The 22975-nt window shown below is 45.6% G+C and overlaps 3 protein-coding genes across 5 annotated transcripts; 2 read left to right on the top strand and 1 right to left on the bottom strand.

Annotated features, from left to right (window-relative positions):
- Positions 1–188: 188 nt before the first annotated feature.
- Positions 189–9722, top strand: LOC133108485 (ATP-binding cassette sub-family F member 3-like). The gene is made up of 21 exons (XM_061218046.1): positions 189–297; positions 1007–1154; positions 1299–1375; positions 1528–1583; positions 1712–1809; positions 1991–2113; positions 2342–2608; positions 3131–3211; positions 3789–3848; positions 4264–4320; positions 4479–4501; positions 4682–4737; positions 5149–5349; positions 6146–6222; positions 6359–6403; positions 6487–6619; positions 7207–7295; positions 7429–7520; positions 7894–8026; positions 8332–8419; positions 8777–9722. Exons 1-21 carry the CDS (start codon positions 192–194, stop codon positions 8933–8935), a joined length of 2169 nt encoding a protein of 722 aa, XP_061074030.1. The 5' UTR covers positions 189–191; the 3' UTR covers positions 8936–9722.
- Positions 9723–11153: 1431 nt separating this feature from the next.
- On the top strand, positions 11154–17950 carry LOC133107224 (PHD finger protein 13-like). Of its 3 annotated transcripts, none has more exons than XM_061216175.1 (5): positions 11154–11825; positions 13891–13977; positions 14186–15239; positions 15436–15480; positions 16214–17950. In XM_061216175.1, the coding sequence occupies exons 1-5, from the start codon at positions 11814–11816 to the stop codon at positions 16441–16443; spliced, it is 1428 nt and encodes a 475-aa protein (XP_061072159.1). In that variant the 5' UTR covers positions 11154–11813; the 3' UTR covers positions 16444–17950. The 3 variants fall into 3 exon arrangements, with proteins under 3 accessions (XP_061072159.1, XP_061072157.1, XP_061072158.1); XM_061216173.1 differs by lacking the exon at positions 11154–11825 and adding an exon at positions 12692–12799; XM_061216174.1 differs by lacking the exons at positions 11154–11825; positions 15436–15480 and adding an exon at positions 12692–12799.
- Positions 17951–18301: 351 nt separating this feature from the next.
- On the bottom strand, positions 18302–22222 carry LOC133108374 (uncharacterized). The gene is made up of 2 exons (XM_061217869.1): positions 22121–22222; positions 18302–19979 (listed from the first exon to the last, which is right to left on the bottom strand). The coding sequence occupies exon 2, from the start codon at positions 19932–19934 to the stop codon at positions 18774–18776; it is 1161 nt and encodes a 386-aa protein (XP_061073853.1). The 5' UTR covers positions 19935–19979; positions 22121–22222; the 3' UTR covers positions 18302–18773.
- Between the last annotated feature and the right edge of the window lie 753 nt (positions 22223–22975).

The raw sequence follows: 22975 nt of genomic DNA, 5'->3' as shown, positions 1-22975 counted from the left end.
AAATCTTGAAAATTAATGTATGCGAAGCAGTGGATAATTTATACAATTGAAACGACAAAGAAATAGAAGCGTCCAGTTTCGCGTTGGTAGGAGGTTGGAACTAGACTCCACCTTTTACTGATGCGAAAAGGTCTCATGAGCACTACAATTCCCACAATTCTCTAAATATGGCCTTTTTTGCCGATTAGCACATGCGCGTACGCTGCGGAGAGGACCGGTGTATCATGGCGACATACGTGGATATTCTGAAAAGCGAGTTTCCCGAAATTGATACCGAAGTCTTCGATTATATTACAGGTAAGACCCTCGAGGGAAACCCGATAGCTACCCACTCTGTGTCTATATATGATTGAAAATGATAAATGAATTAACTGCCTCATATATTACGTTGAATGACTGACAAGTATGAGAGAGTCCGCATCATGCTACTAGAAGCTAGCTAGCGTTTAGTTTCCAACCAGCGGAGAAACGGGGGAAAGAGCCCTAAGGAAACTTATAAAGGTTGAACAGCCTAACGTTAGTTTAGTCCATTGGTCCCTCGCTAGCTGAGTTGAAAGCAAGACGATGATTGTTCATCAGTGTGGGGAATGTAGGAATGTCTGTAAACTATTTCCTGTTCGCTAGTTTACATTGCCCCGTTTTGTAGTTTTATATATTGAAATGATCATATTGTATATGATCAAATAAAATATGAATATTTTATACAGTGGCAGTACAAGATCACCGAGTACGGCGTGTGAGCTCTAGTGGGGACTACAGCGCACAGTCTGAGCATGTAACAGTTAGCTGACGATTGGACACACACTGCTGCCCTCCTCCGTCACAGTCATAAACTCATCCTCTGCAGATCTTCACACTCTGGCGGTTCAGTCGGGAAGTGCGACGCCTGGGAAATAGTCAGAAGCCGTGACACTCACCCGTTAGCCAGCAGATGCCACTTCTTGCCATCCTTTTAGTCGTAATGTTGCCTTGTCTGTGATAAGTAATTCGTTTTGATGTGTGTAAGGTGTGTTGGCCTGTGGTGGAGCGGATTTCGAGGATGGGGATGAGGTGTTTGAAGCTATTGGTGGGGTCCTGCAAGAGGTGTCCGCTGACTGTAAGAATGAGGATGACGTCCGAGACATCTGCCTGCAGATGTTCAACACCCTGAGACTGTGAGCAATGCCTTTCATGCACATTCACTTTAAAATTCTGTCCTCAATTAATACTGCCCCCCTGTAATCATCAATAATCAATCAATAATAACTGCTCCTTTTGACCTGTCCCCATTGTAACTGCCCCTATCTCTGCCTTCTCAGTAATAACGGCCACTCTGCGCAGAAGCAGGTGCTGCTGGATGCCCCAGTGCAGATCTCACAGATCTCAGCCGAATGTGGTAGGACCCCCTTCTCATCTCTCTCCTCCTTCCTGCCTTTAAATACGTAATGCCAGAACAATGGAATTGTGTGTTAAATATGTCCAAATGGTGTAATCCATAAGAATTCTCACACTCACTGTCCTGTGCCCTTTTCTCTCCCCCACCCACAGTAACTGCCTGTGATGATGTGCAGGGGATCTGGATGGTCAAACGCGGCCAGAACACAGTAAGGGCCTGTCTTTGGTTTCCACAGTGAAGCTCCATTAAAGCTGTGTGAATGGCAGTTCAAATGGGAGCTCATTTTTCTCCCACTCTATCTCCCCCCCCCCCCCTCCCCTTTGTGTTTCTCCACAGACGGTGGACGCCAAGAAGCTGGAGAAGGCCGAGGCCAAGCTGAAGGCCAAACACGTGCGGAGGAATGAAAAAGACTCCCAGAAACCCGCCAGTCCTCTGTGAGACTCATTCTCTCACCCACACAATGTTAAATTCGGTTTAACCAGTTCAATTCTTTGTCATGGGAACATGGGATCTGTGTTCATGGCTAATGGACGTGTTGTTTGACTGGTAGATTGATACTTGTATTGTTGTTGAGGTGGATGATGGGTGGATGATGACAGGTGTTCTCTCTGCTAGGGTACTGGAGGAGGCGTCAGCCAGTCAGGCCAGCAGTAAAAAGGACAACCGGGTGGACTCGTCAGGGAAGAACCGCAGCTATGACATCCGCATTGAGAACTTTGATGTCTCTTTTGGGGAGCGGTGAGTGTGAAAGAGGACCTGGCCATCTGTCTCAAAGACTAGCCCTCTGGCTGAGTGTATATACTCTCCCATTCTGAATTCCTTTGTTTGCTACACCACCGTGTAAGGTGTGTGCCACAACAGGTTTTTTATTGTTGTGTGTGTATGTAGAGCACAAGTGTCAGGGAATGTGTGTAGGCGCGTCTGCCTGAGCGGGTCAGATAAAGTGTGGTTTCCTGCCCGGCTCAGGTCTCTGCTGCAGGGGGCGGAGCTGTCGCTGGCGAGCGGCCGCCGCTACGGCCTGATTGGGCGGAACGGGCTGGGGAAGACCACGCTGCTGAAGATGCTGGCGAGCCGCAGCCTGCGGGTCCCGGCGCACATCTCCATCCTGCACGTGGAGCAGGAGGTGGCGGGCGACGACACGCACGCCCTGCAGAGCGTGCTGGAGAGCGACACGGTGCGTGAGGGCCTGCTGACCGAGGAGCGGCTGCTCAACGCCCGCATCGCCAACGGAACGTGAGTCGCTGGGCTGGGCCCGAGGGAGGACTGCTGCTCACGTCAGCGCGCTAACGCTAATGCTAACGGCGTAACGGACGCATGCAACAGCTCAAAGTGGCTGGGAATACTCTCTGACTATCCAGGGAGACGTACAGAGCCGTCACTAGTGGGGAGAAAGGTAGTGATGATTCTAGGAGCCCACAGCATGTGCAGGCCCATAGCTTGAGCAGACCCACAAACATTCCAGTAGGCAGGCCCAGAGCAAGGTTCTTTCAGGGGGCACTTAATTCCTAGCTGTGCCCCTGATGTGGTATATTATCCATGTTCTGTACACAAGGGGATGGAAGACTTGCATGCACTACATCAGCACTCACTGTAGATTGTTATTGAAGTTGAACTGTAGGACATGCACCAGTGTGTTGGATTATAGTGCTGCCATGGTTCTCATATGGTTCTTCTCAATGTTCTTTGTTTTTAAAGAAGTGTATTCTGAACATAATAAAGAACCCTTGAGGTAAGTCATCTGTCTTGTGATTTCAGAGCCGAGGGATTGGAGACGGTTCGGCTGTCAGAGATTTATGCCAAACTGGAGGAAATTGAGGCAGACAAGGCACCCGCCAGGTAAATCTGGGCCGATATTACACACAGGGGAATGTATTCGATACATCAGGGCTGTCAGTTGTCTCCAAAAATACATTTGGATATTCCTTCTGTAAAAGGTAACCATTCAAATATATTTTAAATGACTATATTTAAAGTAAACGGAAGCCTGTCAACCACGATGCATGCATTGACCAAAACTGATATCTTGTCATTGACAGAAGAAAAATAATACATGCTAGTGAGATTATGCGAGAAGGGTGAAGCAGGCAAAAATGTTTGTATTAAAATGTCCGCTGTTTAAACGTTGGAACACTAATTTCTCCATTTGAAAGAGGACTCAAGATTGTTTGTACAAATCATGTTTGAATTGTGAAATTAATCCTGACGGCTGTACAACACAGCTCTTTATGCATATTATACTCCTCTGGCAGTTTGTGTTGATCACTCCTTGATGTGTTTTGTACACAGTTCTGTATGTGGATTTTTCACTGGTGTATGGTTGTATAGATGCAAGTTCTCCACTTCAGTGCACAGAACAGGATCAGGTGATTCATCCCTCTCTCACTCTCTCACTCTCTCCATTCATCTGTACCAGGGCCTCAGTCATTCTGGCGGGTTTGGGCTTTTCTCCAAAAATGCAGCAGCAGACAACCAAGTAGGTGCACATGTTTTTAAATGTGTGTGTGTGTGTGTGTGTGTGTATGTATTAACGAGAGACTGGCGTGGGTCTGTATGTTTTTACAAGGAGAATTAAACAAATGAAAAGCAATAAATTGTATTGTGCTTGCATAAGTACTTGCACCCTTGTGTTTCATTTAATATTGACACCCACGTGAAAGGGGAATTCATATTTATGAAGTGAATGTGGAAAAAGATCTGAAATGTATACCTTTGTGAGCCGTGCATATTAATTTCAGTCCCTTATTTATGTTGGATGTGTTTGTATATCGGTGCATATGTGTTTGTATATCGGTGCATATCTCTGCTTGCTTTCTATGCTTTGGCAAGGTCGTTTTTTCCTCAATGCCAGTGAAGCTCCATGAATGTATGACCTGTGTTCTGTGCTACAGGGAGTTCTCCGGAGGCTGGAGGATGAGGCTCGCCCTGGCCAGAGCCCTCTTTGCCAAGTGAGCTTCCATCGTCTCTGTCTCTCTCCCCATTTCCCCTTCATTCTATCTTCCCATTTTCCTCTCTCTCCTGCTCTGGTTCGTCCTCTGTCTCATAAGTTCTGAATGAGGGACTGTCAGCTGATCGTATGACTAACAGGTCTTCTCTTTTCTTTCAGGCCTGACCTGTTGCTGCTTGATGGTGAGTGAAGAAACGTTTAGTGAAAAATCTAAACAGTGAGGCCAGATAAAATGTAGAAATCCCTGTTGGTACTGATACTAAAGGTATTCCATTTTTAGTTCTGCTGTGCCCGCCCACCCACTCACCGTATCACTCGTTCTCTCTCGCTCTCTTGCTCCCACCCCCATGCTTCTCTTCCAGAGCCCACCAACATGTTGGATGTGAGAGCTATCCTGTGGCTCGAGAATTACCTCCAGGTATTCACTTCTTCAGTGCCCACCTGCAACCCTGAGCAAAGCCTCCGTCCACACCTATAGTACACAGCACACACACACAGACACACACACACACACACATCAGTAGCGTATGTCAGAGCTTGTCTGACTGTCTCTCCCCCGCTCTCACACACAGGCATGGTATTAGAGATTGTGGAGAGCCACAGGGTTTGCTGGTTTTCATTCTTGCTCTGCACTTAATTAATAAATTAGAGCAGTTGATTACAGTTAACTCACCTGGTTACTTGTTTCTGAACTGGGTGCTGATTTTAAGGTGAAAACAAAAACCTTCAGACCCTGTAGCTTCCCAGGACCAGGGCTGGTGACCACTGCATCAGAGTATGGCAGAGCTACACACTCGTATGTCTGACTCTCTCTCCCCTGCACTCACAGACATGGCAGTCTACCATCCTGGTGGTCTCCCACGACCGGAATTTCCTGAATGCTGTGGTAACAGACATCATCCACCTACACTCTCAGCGGCTGGAGAGTTACCGTGGCGACTATGAAAACTTTGTCAAGACCAAGGAGGACCGTCTGAAGAACCAGCACCGGGAGTATGAAGCACAGCTTCAGTACAGAGAACACATCCAGGTGCTGAACACACACACACACACACACACACACACACACACACACACACACACACACACACACACACACATAAACTCCTACACATACACTCACACACTGATTCAACACTATATTACTTGATAATATAGGATAATATAGGTTTTACAGAAAATGTAATGCATCCTGCAGCCCGAGTAAGTCTACTTTATGCATACTTCCATGCTTCTAGATGCCCATAAGCTAAATAAGTTAGTCATATAAAGTCCAATCAAAATCCAATCAAGGATTGCAGGTATCCCCACATTTACAGCTAGCTAGCCAATAGTTGTAAATGTATTCATTATTTAATAAGTCATATTTGTAGAATGATACTTTGCTCCACTGACACACTCACATACACACATTGCCCCCATAGGTGTCAGAAAAGCTGATGTAAGTGCAGTTTGAACCAGTGCTGGATCCATTCCTCTTGCTTGATGTATTGCATGCATTGAAATACGCTGAGAACTGTAATTTGATACCAATGTGATTGCCACACTTTCAATTACTTTTCCCTTATAAAGATTGACGTGCTGGTAATGCATGCTCGATTAAAAACATAATGCATTTAAGGGGGTGCATCTCTGAAGAAATACTTCTTGTTCAATATCATTATCATACACCTTGTCCAATGACATCTGGTTTCATTTTTCATTTCAAGGAGTATATCTTGTAGCGTGCACATTTTCTTAGGACTGCCTTAAACTCTTCCAGAGGTCTTCTACATGGAATTAACTCACTCTCTCTGCTGTTTTTCTCTTCCCTCTGTTCCTCTCAGGTGTTCATCGACAGGTTCAGATACAACGCTAACAGGGCAGCACAGGTGCAGAGCAAGCTCAAACTGCTGGAGAGACTGTGAGTGCATGTTCAGTCAGTCAGTTACCTGGGGTTCAGTCCGCTTCAGGCTTCTTATCCACACAATCACATTTTATGACTCTAATTAATATGTATTGAATGATTTGTCGTTTCTTCCCTGCTCTTTTCCCCACAGCCCTGAACTTAAACCCATTGAGAAGGAGTCTGAAGTGTCATTACGGTGAGGAAGTCATAATGAATCGGTGTGTGAATTCATTGGTCGGTCTGTGCCATCAGCTTACACACTGTCTCTCTTGGTCACAGGTTTCCGGATAACTTTGAGAAGCTGTCTCCCCCCGTGCTGCAGCTGGACGAGGTGGAGTTCTACTACAGTCCAGACCAGCGGCTCTTCACCGGGCTGTGTGTGTCCGCTGACCTCGAGTCCAGAATCTGCATTGTACGTATCCGCTGAAGCGCTGCCTCGACTCCATTTTACACCAGTGCTCTGACACTGTAATAATGCCACAGCTACCGCCATTTTACTACTATGTGACCATGGATAGTATTACCTGTGGCACCACAACAGCAGAGTCTTACAGGATGCTAAACCCAGCTTCTGACAATGAAACTTGCAATGCTATAAAAGCTGCTGATCCTGACACAGCCTTATACAGCCAATAGCAATCTATTACTTTTGATATCTTTAATTTCCCAAGAGCTACCAATATTGATATGAGTAGTGATATTACTGCTACTGCTACTGACACTAATACTACCAGTATCACCTGCTGATGAGGACAGTGCAATGTTACTGTAGCTGTAAAATCTTTACATTTAGAAGCCTTTTTATTCACTTTTTATGCCGAAATGCTACGAATTGGATCAAAAGCTCAACTTTTAATCTTGACGGGCACAAAAATGGCAAACGACAAATGTTTGACTGAACAGAAACCACAGCGTAAATGTGAATGTATGTCAGCTACCAAGATTTGAGAGTGACTACATTCTGTAATTTCTCCCCCCTCTGTTCCCTCTCCTCCTCAGGTCGGGGAGAACGGGGCAGGGAAGTCCACCATGCTGAAGCTCCTGATGGGGGAGCTGACGCCCATCAATGGAATTAGACAAGCCCACAGGTGAGCCCTGAGGGAGGTTTGTCATGAATATGGATGAGATTTGTTTGTATAACACTGTGTATCTCTCAGTAAGAGAGAAAGGTATGTGTGTGTGAGTGAGTGAGACTGAGTAAACTGTGGTGTTGTTTCTCAGGAACCTGAAGATCGGCTACTTCAGCCAGCACCACGTGGACCAGCTGGATCTCAACGTGTGCTCGGTGGAGCTGCTGCTCAACAAGTTCCCAGGTGCTGCTCCCTCGCGCACAAAAGCCCATTATTCTGCACGCCACATTCCTCCACCCCAATTCAGTGCGCGCTGAATTTGAAACGATTGACATTGTTGCAAGGGAAAGGGCATTGGTTAATCGATATGTGTGTGAATACAGCACGGGGCACAGCTTTGACATGTACTCTCACACAGCCGGGCGGGTGTGTTTCACTGAGGCCAACAGCAGAGCCTTTATTGTGTGACTAGAGTCCTGAATGGGAGGACACACACACACACACACACACAGAATAACTATCCTTCATCCTGCCGACTGCCTGGAACACCTGCTTTCTTTCTCGCTCACCGCTCCTTTCCCCCTCTTCCTCCTCTTCCTCCCCCTCCCTCTGTCAGGCCGCACGGAGGAGGAGTACAGGCACCAGCTCGGGGGGTACGGGATCACGGGAGAGCTGGCCGTTCGGCCCGTGGCCAGCCTGTCGGGGGGGCAGAAGAGCCGGGTGGCCTTCGCTCAGATGACCATGCCTTGGTACGGAGCGGCTCCGTTTCGCCCTGTCTGTTCTCACAGCACCGCGGGGGTCCTGGGTGGCTCTGTGGGATTCATAAGCACACAAGTGCAAATTACGTCAGCATGTTGTGTCTTGTTTCTTCCCTTTGACTTTTTTGGAGTCCCAATGATCAGTGCTGGTGACCCACCGACCTACGTGCATCACAGTGTATCTGTAACAGGTTTGGCTTAGGTTAGGTGTGAAAGTAATGTGTGTGTATATTTGGATGAACTGGCTGTGTGTCAGAAGTTGCCATGAAAACCCATTCTCTCTCTCTTACCCACAGCCCAAACTTCTACGTCCTCGATGAGCCTACCAACCATCTGGACATGGAGACAATTGAGGCTCTGGCCAAAGCACTCAACAAGTTCAAGGTGCAGATTGACTGCTTGTTCTCGCTGATGAAAATAGCTAATATCTTGTATGAAAAATCAAATCGAAGCTTTAATTCAAAGTGATTTTTACTTATGGTCACTCTCAATGTTTCCTTGCTATCCATATTTGTCCTCCTCATGGAACATAATAAATGCAGGGAGTTTGCATTCTTGTTCAATGTATACAAGAAAATGAACGAACAACTCTGTCCAATTAAGAGTGATTAGCAGCCTCTCTTTTAGCTGAATTCTAAACCAACTTTTGCACTGAAGCAAATTGCAAATAACCTGAATATGAGCACAGCCTTATTGCCTGTACCCGTTTCTCTCTCTCTAACCCCTCTCCCTCCCTCCCAGGGCGGGGTGGTCCTGGTCTCTCACGACGAGCGGCTGATCCGGTTGGTGTGTAAGGAGCTGTGGGTGTGTGAGGGGGGCAAGGTGAGGCGTGTGGAGGGGGGCTTCGACGAGTACCGGGACATCCTGCAGGAGCAGTTCCGCAAAGAGGGCTACCTGTGAGGCCGGCCGCGCCCGACAGTCAGACCGTGCCGAACGCCTCCATACACACGCGCCAAACTGCCAGTTCACCACAGCCGCCAACCAGCCGACTCCCAGCCCCCTGCGGCTGTGAGCTGACCAACACCACCAACCGCCACCCAGGAGCTACCGCCTGGTCCTCATGCACACCCAAACCCGAGTTTACACCTTCCGCCCCCCCCCCCCCCCAGCCGTCTGCCCCAGGGCTCTTCGCCGCCCCCTCCTCTTGCCATCCTTCAGCTTGCCTTGGTTCAGTCAGAACTCTCCAGGTGAGGACCGTAGCAGGGGGGAGCACGAGTTCTTTTGATCCACCGTTTGACCGTCCAACCAAATGTCTGTGACGACCAGCAAAGACCCACCTCAACTCCGTGGCAGACGGAGTGTTTACTGAAGATATTTATTTCTGAGTTCTATCCATGTAGATGACCCATCTGAGATGGGATGGCCTGGCCAGGCCTGGACTGTTACCTGTGGAGTGCAGCAGCGGATATGTCATCCTGCTGTTGACTGTGTTGAAGAGGGGGAGGAATTGGTTCGGTGTGAGAGAATCCATGTTTGTTTCAGCAGGTGATAGTCCTCCTACTCACAACAATGTGTGGACAAAACAGTCCACCTTACCACGGTGGAGCGGAATATAAATATATAAATAATTATTTTAAAAATGATCATAAGTCAGTTTTCTCATGTTTTAATGGTGTACTTAACTTATAAATAGCGGTTATAAATATTCATAACAACGTGCTGATAAAATAAAACTGAAAGTTCATGAGTTGTGGATTTTTTTTCCCCCACTCTGCTTCACCATGTATTTACACCTCACCATATTTTTATGAAATGTCCACATGATCACAGTCAGAAATACGCATATTCCGTGTTCACAATGGTGTTCATGAAGATGATCTCATCAGAACTTTCACCACCTTGTTATCACTGGTGATAAACTTTTGGATGTTGGGGAGCAGAGGAGATATCACTGAAGTGTAACCCTTTTCGAGTTGTGTTTTGTGTGCTGATCAGGGGGCAAAGTTAGGATTAACATCTCAACAAGCCATATCGTTGTGGATTTCCTTTCGTGTTTTTTTTATTTTTTATTTTTATGTATTCGCTGAAAACACTTTCAAATATGATTGGCTGAAAACCGTATCGTGCTTTTAGAAAATAGTATTCAGATAAATTCAGTATTGAGATAAATTAAAAAGCGAATTTTTTGCTGAAGGCAAAATTTTGCATTAGGCAAATTGCAGTACTCATGTAAAAAATAATCTTTTAAAATTAGAACCGCAGAAGTCTGAAATTTGACAGTTTTAATAAATCATTGAATGTTATCAAATTAATGTAATCACAATCAATTATATCTTTTGACACTTTTTAATGGCAAATGTTGCCCTCAGCGAACTTTTTTCTATTTACAGAAATGGACGGAATTAAAATACTGTATTGCACTGAGGTAGCCTAATGTCTTTTGTAGCGATTTTCACAGATTGTGACCAAATTGCTTGTAGAATACACCAGAACTTGATTCTGGACGAAAAATATAAAAGAATACACACGTGTCTTAAAGCAACTATTTACATTTAGGTTATTACATTAGGTATTTCATTTCGCCTAAAACGCGCAAAGCCTATAGCCTAAATCTGACTGCAGCAGCGCAGCATAGCCTTCAATGAAAAGCAGAAGTCCCGCGAAAGTCTGAGCTGTTGGTAAATTTAGCGCCACCAAGAAAAATCCCGGGTCGATGGGGACGGGGAATGCGATCTCATGAACGTCCACGAAAACCGTAAGTTCTTAAGAGCTCAAGGACAATACTAAACCCACTAACGGTTGAATATCATGCTAAACAAACGGACACAAGATAGACTATATGAAGAAATACGGACAGACGGAATAGTACAAGAACAACTTGAAGTGAACGAATGTTGTGGCATTTTGCCAGCTGATGGACGTTTTAAATTTGAACCATTCGGCGGGGGGTTCAGTTGCAAGTAGATTTTAATTCCTGTCCCTGAGATATTTTTTTTTCGGAATTAATCATACCTCTGAATTATAAGTATTTAGAAGAAAATATGTTATGGAGTGCTTGTGTCAGTTATTGTTTTAGATGCATTTAGTCGGGGGTTCGATTATACTCCGGTCACCCCATATTCAGATTGAGAAGTCCTGTCCTTTCGCCGGAGTGATGTCACTGATAGAATGTGATAATTCCGTGTCGCTCATACATTAGTGTACTTTTCATTATCCTTTTTAAAGCTTTCAGTTTGTACGGCTTCAGCTAAGAATGGGTGGTTACGAATGCTGACGAAAGGGATACTGACAGATGGATACAAAACCACCAGTCATAGACTAAAATACAATCTCTCTTTTAAAGTGAAGGTTTTCGGGATTTTGAAAATCTGAAGCAGGTCGTCTGAACTGGAGTTTAGTTTTCTCTATTTGGGAAAGGAGTTAGCCAATATTAGCCTATATCACTATCAGAAAGATATCACAGCTGACTGTGCAACGTTCAGTTGGTTGATGTTAGTAGCGTAAAACATATGTTAGGTCTTAAGTCAGAAGAAGCATCTGCAATTGAATTGTTGGACCCGGTTGCTGAAGACGATCTGACGTCTGCCAAGCCTTTTCTATCTTCGATTCTGAAATATTTCCTTCCATTATGGTATATGCTAGCAATTGGGAAAAGGTGCCATGTGGTCTCGTGGATTGTTTTAGTTGAATTGAGCATGTTTATCGAAGCTTTTTATTTTTGCCTTGACTTGTAAAGAAGACCTGCCCTTCCCATAGATTTGAGGACTGAAGGACTGAAAACGAGTGAGAGTGCAAGAACAACGTAGCCCCTTTGGGTAGGCTGTACTAACATTGAAACATGTTAACCCAGGTAAAGTGACATATGATGCTCCATTCTTAATATTATAAAAGTAATGGCAACAATGAATCTGCATGTAGCCTGTTCGTTTTTAACTTATTTAGTAATGTGTATTTAACGGGATGTGTACGACGAAAAATGTATGCTACGTGTGACTCGGACCTGGACTGCGTGTTCTTTTCACAAATCTAAGTAGACTAACAGGCTAGGCTATTGTAGCTCGTAACAACATTGATGATGTCCGATTTCGTCCGGCACTTTGTGAAGAGCACAGAGGAATAGGCTAATGGACATTTATATGGTTGAGCACCACAAACTTGTTTTCGTATTTTCACCTAACCTACCTGTCACATAACCCATTTGATGGTCGCATTAGCCTATTTGAAGACATATTTTGTAAATGTTTGGCTTTACATTTTCCATCGACTTTTTCTCAATTGTAACACGGCTAGTTAGCCTTTTGAGCTATGTAATAAGCTATTGACACAATGAACTAAACTATGGGTTGATAGTGAATGCTTGACAGAGCTCCCCGATTCTCGAAGCCAGTCTTTTGTTCGATTCTTTAATTTGTCATTCTTCGATGACCGCCCCAGTAACGACAGGTTATAAGTAGGCTACCATAGACGCCATCTTTAGATAAAAGGTGGAATTATGTTTTAACATTTTGGAAAAGAAGGATGTGTGTGGTTTTGTCTATCCTATTTAAAAATGCTAAGCAATGGGATAAATTGCTAAGCATATATTTAAATATTATAACCTAGGCTAAGACGCAGGATGGGGTGAAATTCGAGCAGTCTAGTCTCTGATGATTAGGCTAACTTACCGTGACTGTTATAAGAGGTGAAAAGTTATGCTTTGTTCAGATGTCTGCCTTGAATCCATGGGACCTATTTTATTGTGTGTTTGACATGCAGACATTTGCGTGTTTCGCTTTTAATCATCGCCACCTTCCCGGATACTTTTCCATCAGTCCAGATACAACAGTATGCTATCCGTGTGCTGCTTCGAGTCCTATCGTTCAATGCTGCTAAACGACTTCATGAAGGCAAAATCTTGTAGGCTCGTCGTTTGGAATGTGTCGCGTATGCGTATGCAGACAATTGATCACGAACGCTATAAATTTAAGTCACACAAACAAAAATATCCTACTAGTTCGGATATCACATTTTTCGCGTGTTGCTTCCATGTGTAGACAGTTTTAAAAATAGGCTAAAATGTATCGGGTTATCTTTTTAGCGGAAAGCTTGAGGTTAAAGGCTGTGCTTGTGTAACTCCGTTGCAGTTTAAGTGTGTCAGCAACATTTCTTTTCAGTTGTTCAATGTGATTCGCCTATTCAACTAAATTTAGCCTAGAGTATTTGTCTAAAAGGGGTTGAGTTGGATTTATAGCATAGGCTATCATTTGCATATGCAAGGAACGCGTCGAATAACCTGCCGTCTTTTTCCTATCCAAATTATCCACACCATTAGCCTAGGCCAGTAGGCTAGATAAAACGAAAAGTTGGCTCTTCCGTTTTAAAGTCGGATTTTTACAATGTGGTTTGAATGTAGCCCCCTATTCACTTATGATGCATGTTACTGGAATTTTCTTTTTAAATATTTTTAGACTAGCATATAGCCTAGCTCGTGTAGCTAAAAATATTTAGGCTACAGGCTACCTCCACTTTTGACACTGGCAAGGCAAAGGTTGTTCAGTGAATTCCTCTTTACTCTTCTTTTTGTTGCCGAATAAATCGTAAATACAAACGGTTGCTGCTTTATTGATGTTTCGCCATTGTGCCAGACACGTGTGAAAGGGCGTTGGTGGCGGTATGTGCGTTGAATGGAGCGCTGCCGGTTATTACGCATCTGCGTTTACATTTCGGATTTGTCTTATGCAATAGACACAATAGCACGGTCGAATGAAGCTCCCAGTTGATTGGCAGCTCTGACAGTGTCTCCCGCGCGTTGCTTTTGCTGTCACACAATGCTTATGTGCCTAGAGTGGCGCGACTGACGTTGCTTTTTGCCTTGGGGTGCTTGATATGCCACGAATGTTAAATACTCAGGAATATTGTTTCTTTTTGTTCCACAGGGAAAGCGTAAACGCACAGTTGAAGACTTCAACCAGTTCTGTACTTTCGTATTGGCTTACGCTGGCTACATTCCGTACCCAAATGAGGTAGGCTGTGCTAACATATTGGCATCGTGCTTGGAACCTAAAGCTGTGCGGACACATCTTTAAAGACATGCCAAATTGCTAGCTGTTAGAACTTTATTTATGCGCATCTTTGCGTGGCACATGTTAAACTTTATCAACGTCCCTTTTTTAAAGCAAATAGTGGTGTGTATATGGGTGTGCAACATCTCCTATTTGTCTCCCTCTGTAGGAATGGCAATGTAATGACAGTGTACCAAGGGACAGTAGCACATGCAGCCCTCAGCATAGTGAGGACTGGGCTTCTTTCTCACCCCCACAGTCATACTATGCCCCTTCCCAGTCGAAGAGGGGTGCTGGTGCTAAATCGGGGGAGAAATTGGGGAAGAGAATCAATAAAGAGAAGGGGAAGAGGCAGAAAGATGAAAAGAGGAGTGTGCTGGATGGGGAGAGAAAGCCTCATAAGAGAGCTAGAGATGCCAGAGGGGGCAAGGCGTCCCCCAGCACAAAGGGGTCCTCTAAGAAAAACGCTCCTCAGAAGCCCACGTTTGAACTGACGAATGAAGCTTCTCTCTGCAGCAGCTTTGACATGGTGGGAGCAAGTTGTGCAGTGGACTCCTCTCACAACTGCAGAGCCACGGCTCGGACACAGCCCCTCCCAGAGGAGTCTGCAGACCAGTACAGTGGGACCAACAGACTGTCTGTGCTGAAACTAGAGCCCCAGGAATGCACTGGCTGTGTGAATTGGCCCAGTGAGGACCAGAAACGTCCAGGTCACCTCATAAGTATCCCCATGGGCTGTCTCAGCAGCGCACATGAAAGTCCATCCTGCGTTGACGTCCCAGTGCAGCCCAACAGCCATCTCAGGAAGAGGAGACCGAGCGCTGAGCAGGAAGTCAAGACGGAGCCTGTTGACCTCACTGCAGTGAGTAGGACTGGGCAGGTGCAGGAAGCAGGGGTCGTTCCACAGGAAGAGGAGGAGCGAGAGAAGCAGAACCAGAGGGAGGCGAAGGACCGGTGCGGTGAAGTGAAAGCGGAGGAGGAGGTGGAGGTGGAGGGAGGTGAGAGCGGAGGCAGGCGAGCCGGCGGGGAGGCGTGGGAGGAAAGCCAGGGCGGGGCCGCGGATATTCTGCGTCTAGTGATGGAGCGGCGACTGAAGGGCCGCGTGCTGGAGGACCAGGAGACTGGCTACCACACGGACTGGGCCAGCAGCACCACCGAACACGGGGGCAGCGACATGGAGCAGGACCACCGGGCCACTGACGGCAACACCACAGTCTGCTCCGGTCAGTTTCTGCCTGTTCTCCTGCGCCTCTCTCTCGCCGTCTGAATCTCACCACAACTCACCTCCTTTCTGTTCTCTGTTGTCATTGCATGACCAATAGTATTCACTTATTCATGATTTTCTGTGAGATGTTATTCATTCATTCATTCATTTCCGTGTGGTGTACTCATGACTGTTCTTCCCCTGGGTAATTTCAGGGTATGGCACAGAAGATACTTCAGCAGAAAACAGCAAGCTGGAAGGTATATGAAGGGAATTAACTAAAGGAGCGTGAGATAAAGGGAAATGAGGGAGAAGGGTGATGCCTTTTAGGTTTTATTTTTGTGAATATGCATTTACTTTTAAATATGCTAAAATTGACTATCATAAAACATTCAGTCACTGGGTAGACAGTGGAGGACAAAAAAGATATCGGAAGATGGAGTAAAGAATAAAATAAGGACAGTAACAGATCTGATACAGCCAGGGTGATGAAGTGTGCCTCACTGGATCATCATTCCAGAGGGGCATGTTTGACCCTGTGTGACTTTGCTATCAGATAAAACATTTTTGAAATATCTAAGAAATAGCATGAATACAGATTTATTTTGGCTTTACATTTAAATGTAAATATATTTGGGTATCATTCCCAAGAAGAACACCCCTGTACATACAGTATGGGCAAATATTCACACAGTAAACCTGCTTCTGCAATAAACTTCAAAATGGATGGTAAGATTTTTTGGGGGGTGTCAGGGAAGTGAGAATCTGTGAGCAAGTTTTCTGTATTACATCATCTCTCTCAAAGGTGGTAATCTTAAAACTAGATATCCAACAGTGCAGTTCATTAAAACTGGAATTCATCCTTCAGCTCTTACCCCAATAACCGTTCAGTTGAAAATAGAAGCTATAAAGACCAAATTGTTTTACCCAAGTTTTACCTATTTATTCATTTTTTTCTCTCCCTTCCCTCCCTCACCCCTTGGTCCTGCACAGAGGAGGAGGACTCCTGGGACCTGATCACGTGCTTCTGCTTGAAGCCGTTCGCGGGCCGGCCCATGATCGAGTGCGGGGAGTGCGGCACCTGGGTCCACCTCTCCTGCGCCAAGATCCGCCGCGCGCACGTGCCCGACGTGTTCGTGTGCCAGCCCTGCCGCGACGCCCGCCAGGACATCCGCCGGTCCTGCCGCGCCCGCACCGTGTCCCGCAAGTGCTTCGCCGACTAGGGCCCGCCCAATCGCGGCTCGCGCCTCAACCCGCCGCGGCCAATCGCAGGGCTCGGTCTGGACCGGTCGTCGGGCTGGAAACGGAACAGGGAAAAACACTTAGCCTGCAGTGCTGCAAGGGCTGTGGAGAGATGGCGGGGGTTTGGCTGGGGTTGCACGCCTCTTTCTCTCCCTCTACACATCCCTCCTACTCGTGTGCTCATGGGTATTGTCTCGCTCGCCCACGTCATGACCACAGTGGAGAGGAAGGCGGCCTTTTTAATGCGGGGGACAATGGACAGTGATGTGAGCCAGGGAGACCTTATGTGGATTTGATGGGGGTGGTTTCATTAAAGCTGTTTCTGAATGTACACATATCCAATATTACGCATATAATCACTGAGCTGTGAGAGATGGTTCGACCTCGCTGTTTCTGGCTTGTTGATTCTGATTCACAAAACTATTTGTCAAGGGCTGGTTTGTAATAGACCCCTCCCATACTTGGTAAATCATTGAAAGGGCAGCCATTTTGTTGCTATGATGTTTAGTTTTAACATGGGAAGTGAGTGGAGCAGAGCCATGGATTGGCACAGGATATGCGTTTTATTCACACATACAACCTGTGACATGTTTGTGCGTTTGTTCACACATTACTTTCCATCCAAATATGCAGAACAGTCTTGGTTGTCCCTTCACACACTTCATTAATATGCATATGTATTTGATTATTCAACAGGAGGCTGCATGGCAAAGAAAGGTCATGGGCAACATGCATTGGAGAGGCATGACTGCAGAAACATTGCATTGCATGTTACATTAACCAGGGTGAATGGAAACGACCATGCAGTAAACACTCCTACCAACTGCATCTGCCACTGCAAACCTCTCCATAGAAAATAAATGGTGCATTTATATGAATTATATAAGTATTCTTATATGTACATAATTATATACATAAAAGTAATTTTAAGTATTCTGTGTGAATAAATAGTGATTTCTATTGGAGAGAACATGATCACAGTGTACTTGTAGTTATGTTCAAAAAGCATTGGCTCAGCCCTGGGTCAAACTTGAAATATATCTATGTCACATGCTGATATAAGCCTGGTTCGTTAAGTACTTGCTGGCATGATGAGCGCCATTTACATACTTCACAAAAGTAGTTTTGGCTCCACATTTTGGCTACATAATAGCATCCATTAACCAAATTTTGGAAGACCCTACGGTTTGAACTTGACCGTACAAAACTAAAACTAAATTGAGTATAGTGGAGGGGTACCTATTACAATTTGTTTTCCAACATTCCATTTTATTTCCACGTAATCAATGTAAGTTGAAACCAAACGTATTCCCCTTAACTAACTATAGGGGTGGTCGATGCTGCTGTCTTTGTTCGACTGCTCAGGCAAACGCAAATGTTCTGTCGGCAACAGTAATACTTGTGTGAGAAAAATAAAAGAAGGCTGTAAATAATTTGTTTTATAGAATATATGTGGCTCTTTCAGTAATAAATGAAAATGGATCTAAATTGTCTTGTGTGCTGATGAATTGTGTGTGTGTGTGTGTGTGTGTGTGTGTGTGTGTGTGTGTGTGTGTGTGTGTGTGTGTGTGTGTGTGTGTGTGTGTGTGTGTGTGTGTGTGTGAGAATGGAGGGCGTCTGCTGAATCAGCTTTTCCTCCAGTGAATGCTGATCACCATGGGCTGGACTCCACACTGCAGGGACAGGGTCCTCCTGGTTAGCAGGTGGCAGATCTGGATGATGATGTAATGTATTCACATCTCTGCCAAGTTATGCATTCGTAACCTTGCTTCCAAGAAAATGTTTTGTGTGCCAAGTGCTCTCAACCCAGCTTATGCAAAATTGTTCAATGGTGACGCAGAGGTTTTGAATCTTTTATTCATCTTTATCTCTCACCAATTACCTTTATCTGTCAGAACATAAGCGTTTTAGTCATCAAACTATTCTCTGCAACTGTTCTGCATACTTTGTTAAGCTTCTAGAAAAGTCATTTCTATTTCATGTGGTGGAGTCCTTTTTTTAAAATTCATATTTATCTTTCAGAACTCCGCTTTTAACCATCAAACCATACTCTGCAGCTGTTCTGCACACTTTGTTAAGCTTAGAGAAATGTCATTTCTATTGACATGCCTTTTTCTATGCGCCAGTAGAACTACGTTGCTCTGCTCCTGGGGTGGAGAATTCACTTCCCATTAAGCCCTCATTTCTTACAGCTACAAAGCAAGCCCCCTCATCCTAATCACTGCTGCACACCACAGTCCTCCACGCTAATTGGTTAGCTTGTTGCCCATGTGACCAACGCATATAAAAACGGAGACGTGCTGGCACTGGCCTACTCTTCCCGCCTCTGGAGTGGAGCGCCGTTCGCTTTCTTCTGCAGGTGCGGCACCACTGCATCCTTGTAGAAAATCTCCAGCTTGGCCACTGTGCTTTTCCAGAACTCGGGGTCGAAGGTGACGGGCACGATGGCGGTCTCACGCCGGGTGTACACCACAAAGTCAGAATGGTGTAGCCCCACCACAGCCATCTGGCACTGCACCTGTGTGTAGTAGCAGTGCTTGGTCTTCAGCCGGTACTGCGGCTCTCCGGGCCCGGCCTCGGGCTGCAGCTCCAGGCAGAAGTAGCGGTCGGTCTCGCAGGCCTCGGCCACCGTGCGGCCGCGGTGTTTGTACGGGCACTTGATCTCCAGGCAGAGGAGACGCTCGCCGCTCTGGGCATCCTCCACCAGGCCGTCGGGGCTGGCTCCCAGCCAGCGGCGCTCGGGGTCGATGAACAGGCCGCAGTCCTGCACCCGCACGGGCCGCCCCAGAGACTGGCTCTTCAGGCGCTGGTAGATCCGGGCGGCCTTGGCCTCGTTTTCCGTGCCCCAGGTCATGGCGCGCGTTTTAATGCCGCGCTTCTCCCCGGTGATGGCCTGCAGGTAGGAGATGGGAGGGGGCTTGCCGTGGCCGTTGGCGAAGCGGCTGTGGGCGACCTGGTGCGCCAGGGAGGCTGTGATGCGGTTCTTGCGGCAGGAGTGCCAGTTGGGGTTCCGCCACTGACCGCGGGTCTGCTGCTCCAGCTCCTCCACCGCCCGCTGCTCCATCTTCTCGCCCGTGGCGGGGCGCAGGTCCTCTGGTTTAGGTGGGGTAGGGACAGGCTGCCCTCCCTTGGGTGGGATCTTGGCAGGGGCACGTGCTCCCCGGGGGGTCGTGGCCCTCGCTCCGGCGCTGGCAGCTGGGCGGGAGCCCCGGGGCTTGGAGGAGGCGTTTCTGGCTTCGGCTGTGTCCGCTGTCTTTATTTTTGGGGTCCAGGAGGATCGTCTGCCTCCTGGCCCCCAGATATTTTCAGGGACAGACGGGACCCTTGGTACTGACCTCTCTGCATCTCCAGACCCCACTAGGGAGGTCGTGGAGTCCTTATCTTTGACCTTTGTTGTGGGGCGACTCTTCGGTTGGCTACTCCCAGATGCGTTAGGTATAGAGCTGGTACTTCCTGTTTTTGTGGGAGCCATTCTTTCCCAAGTTATACACCAAGAAAATGTGGATTCTCAGTGTTCCTATAAGAACAAAACACAATTTCAATTAAAAAAATTCATAAATAACAGAATTGTTAGGAGAAACCATGGTGTCTTTGCATTAATTTTTCATACTGCTAATTTATAATCATTTATAATCATACCTAACTCTATTAGGTAGTCCTGTACACCAGCTCGTTAATTCAAATATTTAATCAGCCAATCATGTGGCAGCAACTAAATGCATAAAAGCATGCAGATGTGGTCGAGAGGTTCAGCTGTTTTTCAGACCAAATGTCAGAATGAGGAAGAAATGTGAGGTCAGTGGAGGAGGGCCAGACTGGTCAAAGCTGACAGGAAGGTGATAGTATTGTAAACAACTACGCATTACAATAGTGATATGCAGAAGAGCATCTCTGAACACACAACACGTCACACATCTAAGTGGATAGGCTACAGCAGCAGAAGTCTTAAGTCTAGAAAATTAAGTCTAATAAATACCAGATAAAGTGCTCACTGATTATCTTTAAAAGTCTGCCTCAACATTATCAAATCATAGTTCACTGCAATCGCTGCTGTATGCACACCCATATGGATACACATCAGGAGGAACAAAGGATGGCTTCTGTCAGTTTTCTAACTCATGCTGAAGAGCAGTTTGGCAGCTCCAGTGTATTAATTTGTGTGTATAGGGATCCAGATACTCATTCAGTCACCCTCCCCTCTTTTCCTCTTCTCTCCCTCTATCACTGTCTAGGAGGGATAATCCATCTGCAACCTAAAGCGCTTGTGAGCCTCTTATAGTTGGGATAGGGAATTTGCCGGTAAAGAAACAGAGCAGATTACACAAGAGGAGGGTAATGGGGAAATCCTTGCAGTCTTGTGATTGAAGAATTTAAGTGCCTGTTAATGAAGCTTCCTAGGCGCGGTCTGGATCAGGATTCCCAGCAGGGCTCCTGTTACAGCTGAACTGGACCCAGGCACGACCCTGGAACACAATCTCCAGTCCTACTTGATGTCGAAGAGACAAAGAGGGTGGCTGTGGAGGTCTTCTCTCCATGACTCATATACGGCTGGCTTATTATATACTTTCCCGTTGTTGAGCTGGAATGCCAATGGTCCGTTATGCTGCTTTGCCACTGCACAACTGAAAACAGGCTGGGTAATTATGGATTATAGAACTAGGCAGGTTTTTATTCCAGGTGGTTTCGTGCTGTGCTGACCTGAGTTTAAAGCTGAGCCTTCAGGCTGCATAGCTTACTCTGGCATTTTGGAGTGTATGGTCTGCTGAAAAGGAGTATACCTCCAACAAGCAGTAGCCTATATCACAGCAAAAAAAACTATATCGAGTAGGAACGTCTGCTAAATGCCATAGAAGTACAGGAAGGCATTTTGTCGGTAGTTACCCGTTTAGATAATGAGTTGCATTCATTGTCATATTACTAGCTTGCCAATGACCTGCGTGACAATTCACACAGTACAGCTGTAACAAATCAATATATTGTGTTGTACTGAAGATTGCGCTTTGACGCCCTCGTCTGTGTGCAGAGAGTCGGTGCGACCACTAACGCAGGAAGCGAAAGAAGCGAAAACTAACGCATCTATGCCTATCGGTTTCATTGCATAGGTGCAACAGCCATACAATTATTTTAATCAAATAAATCTCACTATCTCTCACAATTACAGCTGCCTGGCCATTTAGAAAGGAATTGGTCCAAACTGATTCATGTTATTTAGGCCAGGTGTGTAGACCAATACGTGTTAACCGAATTATAACATTATATATGTTTTGTCGTTTGAGAAACAGTATTTGCTGCTACTTGGTAAATACATGAGAAAACATTTTCTTAAAGCTAGTGAGTTAGCGTTCACACAAACAGACAAGTCAATACCACACACTACTGCACTAGCCTACTTCCTCATACTACTCTTCTGGAAATACACTGTACGCAGTAAAACGGACAGACGCAGGCACTATCCAAATAAAGCAGTTTCATGGGGAAAATACATGAAATAATGACGTTACACAGAACCACACCTGTTGGCACGAAGAGGCGAGATAATGAAAAGAAACCGAAAGACACGTCAGAAAACTATCCACATTAACAACAGATAAATTAGCTAACACGCAGCATACCATGTCTATACCCTGTATTACATTACAGCTTTAATAAAGAACTTACCAAAACTGAGAACTTATTCGGGTGCGTTATTCAGCAGAATCAGTTGATAGCGGGGGAAAGTGAGAGTGAAGTTAAAAAACCAGGCACCGGGAAATGACGCACTCTCCGCCCAAATACCGCAACTCGAATATTTATTGGCTAACGTCTACAGAAGGGTGGAACTTTAGGCGTGGAGCAGTGGAGGCGTGTTTATTTTCATAGGCATGCGGGTACAAGTCCCAAACATGTCCAGGTGGTTTCCATATGGTTATGACTTCATGTCATGTGAGTATATGTCACGATTTATGTGGAAACTAAGCAAATGTGGTAGAAATCAGAGGAATACAGTCTTTATCACAATACAAAGACTCATGTTTCAGACTATGCTCTGACAACATGACAGCTTGTTTATCCTCAAGCTGATATTAATAAATGTAAACTTCGTCAGCTTGGTAGCAATCATTATTGACTTGCTCTTTGCACATCCCTTAGCTATAGCTAACAGACTGCTTATGGCCTTCAAACAATATGCTAGTTTTTCAACAAGAATATATGAGACAAGATTGAAAGAATATATATATATATATATATACACAAATGATAGAAAACAGATTAAATGAATTACAGCTATCATGAAAATGTAAATTATGAATCGACTACAGCTATGCAGGACGCACAGAGTGAAATATATATGCCACTTGATACATTTCACTTTTGCGTTGCTGCATTTTCAAAAGAGCAATGAGCCGCAGCTTCAATGACTCAAAATGGTTGAATAGGGTAGCTACATTTTCTTCTGTAAATAATGTTATCTGTGGAAGACGTCCTAACCAACTATAGTTACATTCAGCCCGATTTAACACGTCTTGCCTGCTC

This window comes from Conger conger, chromosome 13 (assembly GCF_963514075.1).
Source record: "Conger conger chromosome 13, fConCon1.1, whole genome shotgun sequence".
Classification (NCBI taxonomy): domain Eukaryota; kingdom Metazoa; phylum Chordata; class Actinopteri; order Anguilliformes; family Congridae; genus Conger; species Conger conger.
The sequence above is the reverse complement of the archived record's forward strand: the minus strand, read 5'-3'. Positions and strand labels throughout refer to the sequence as shown.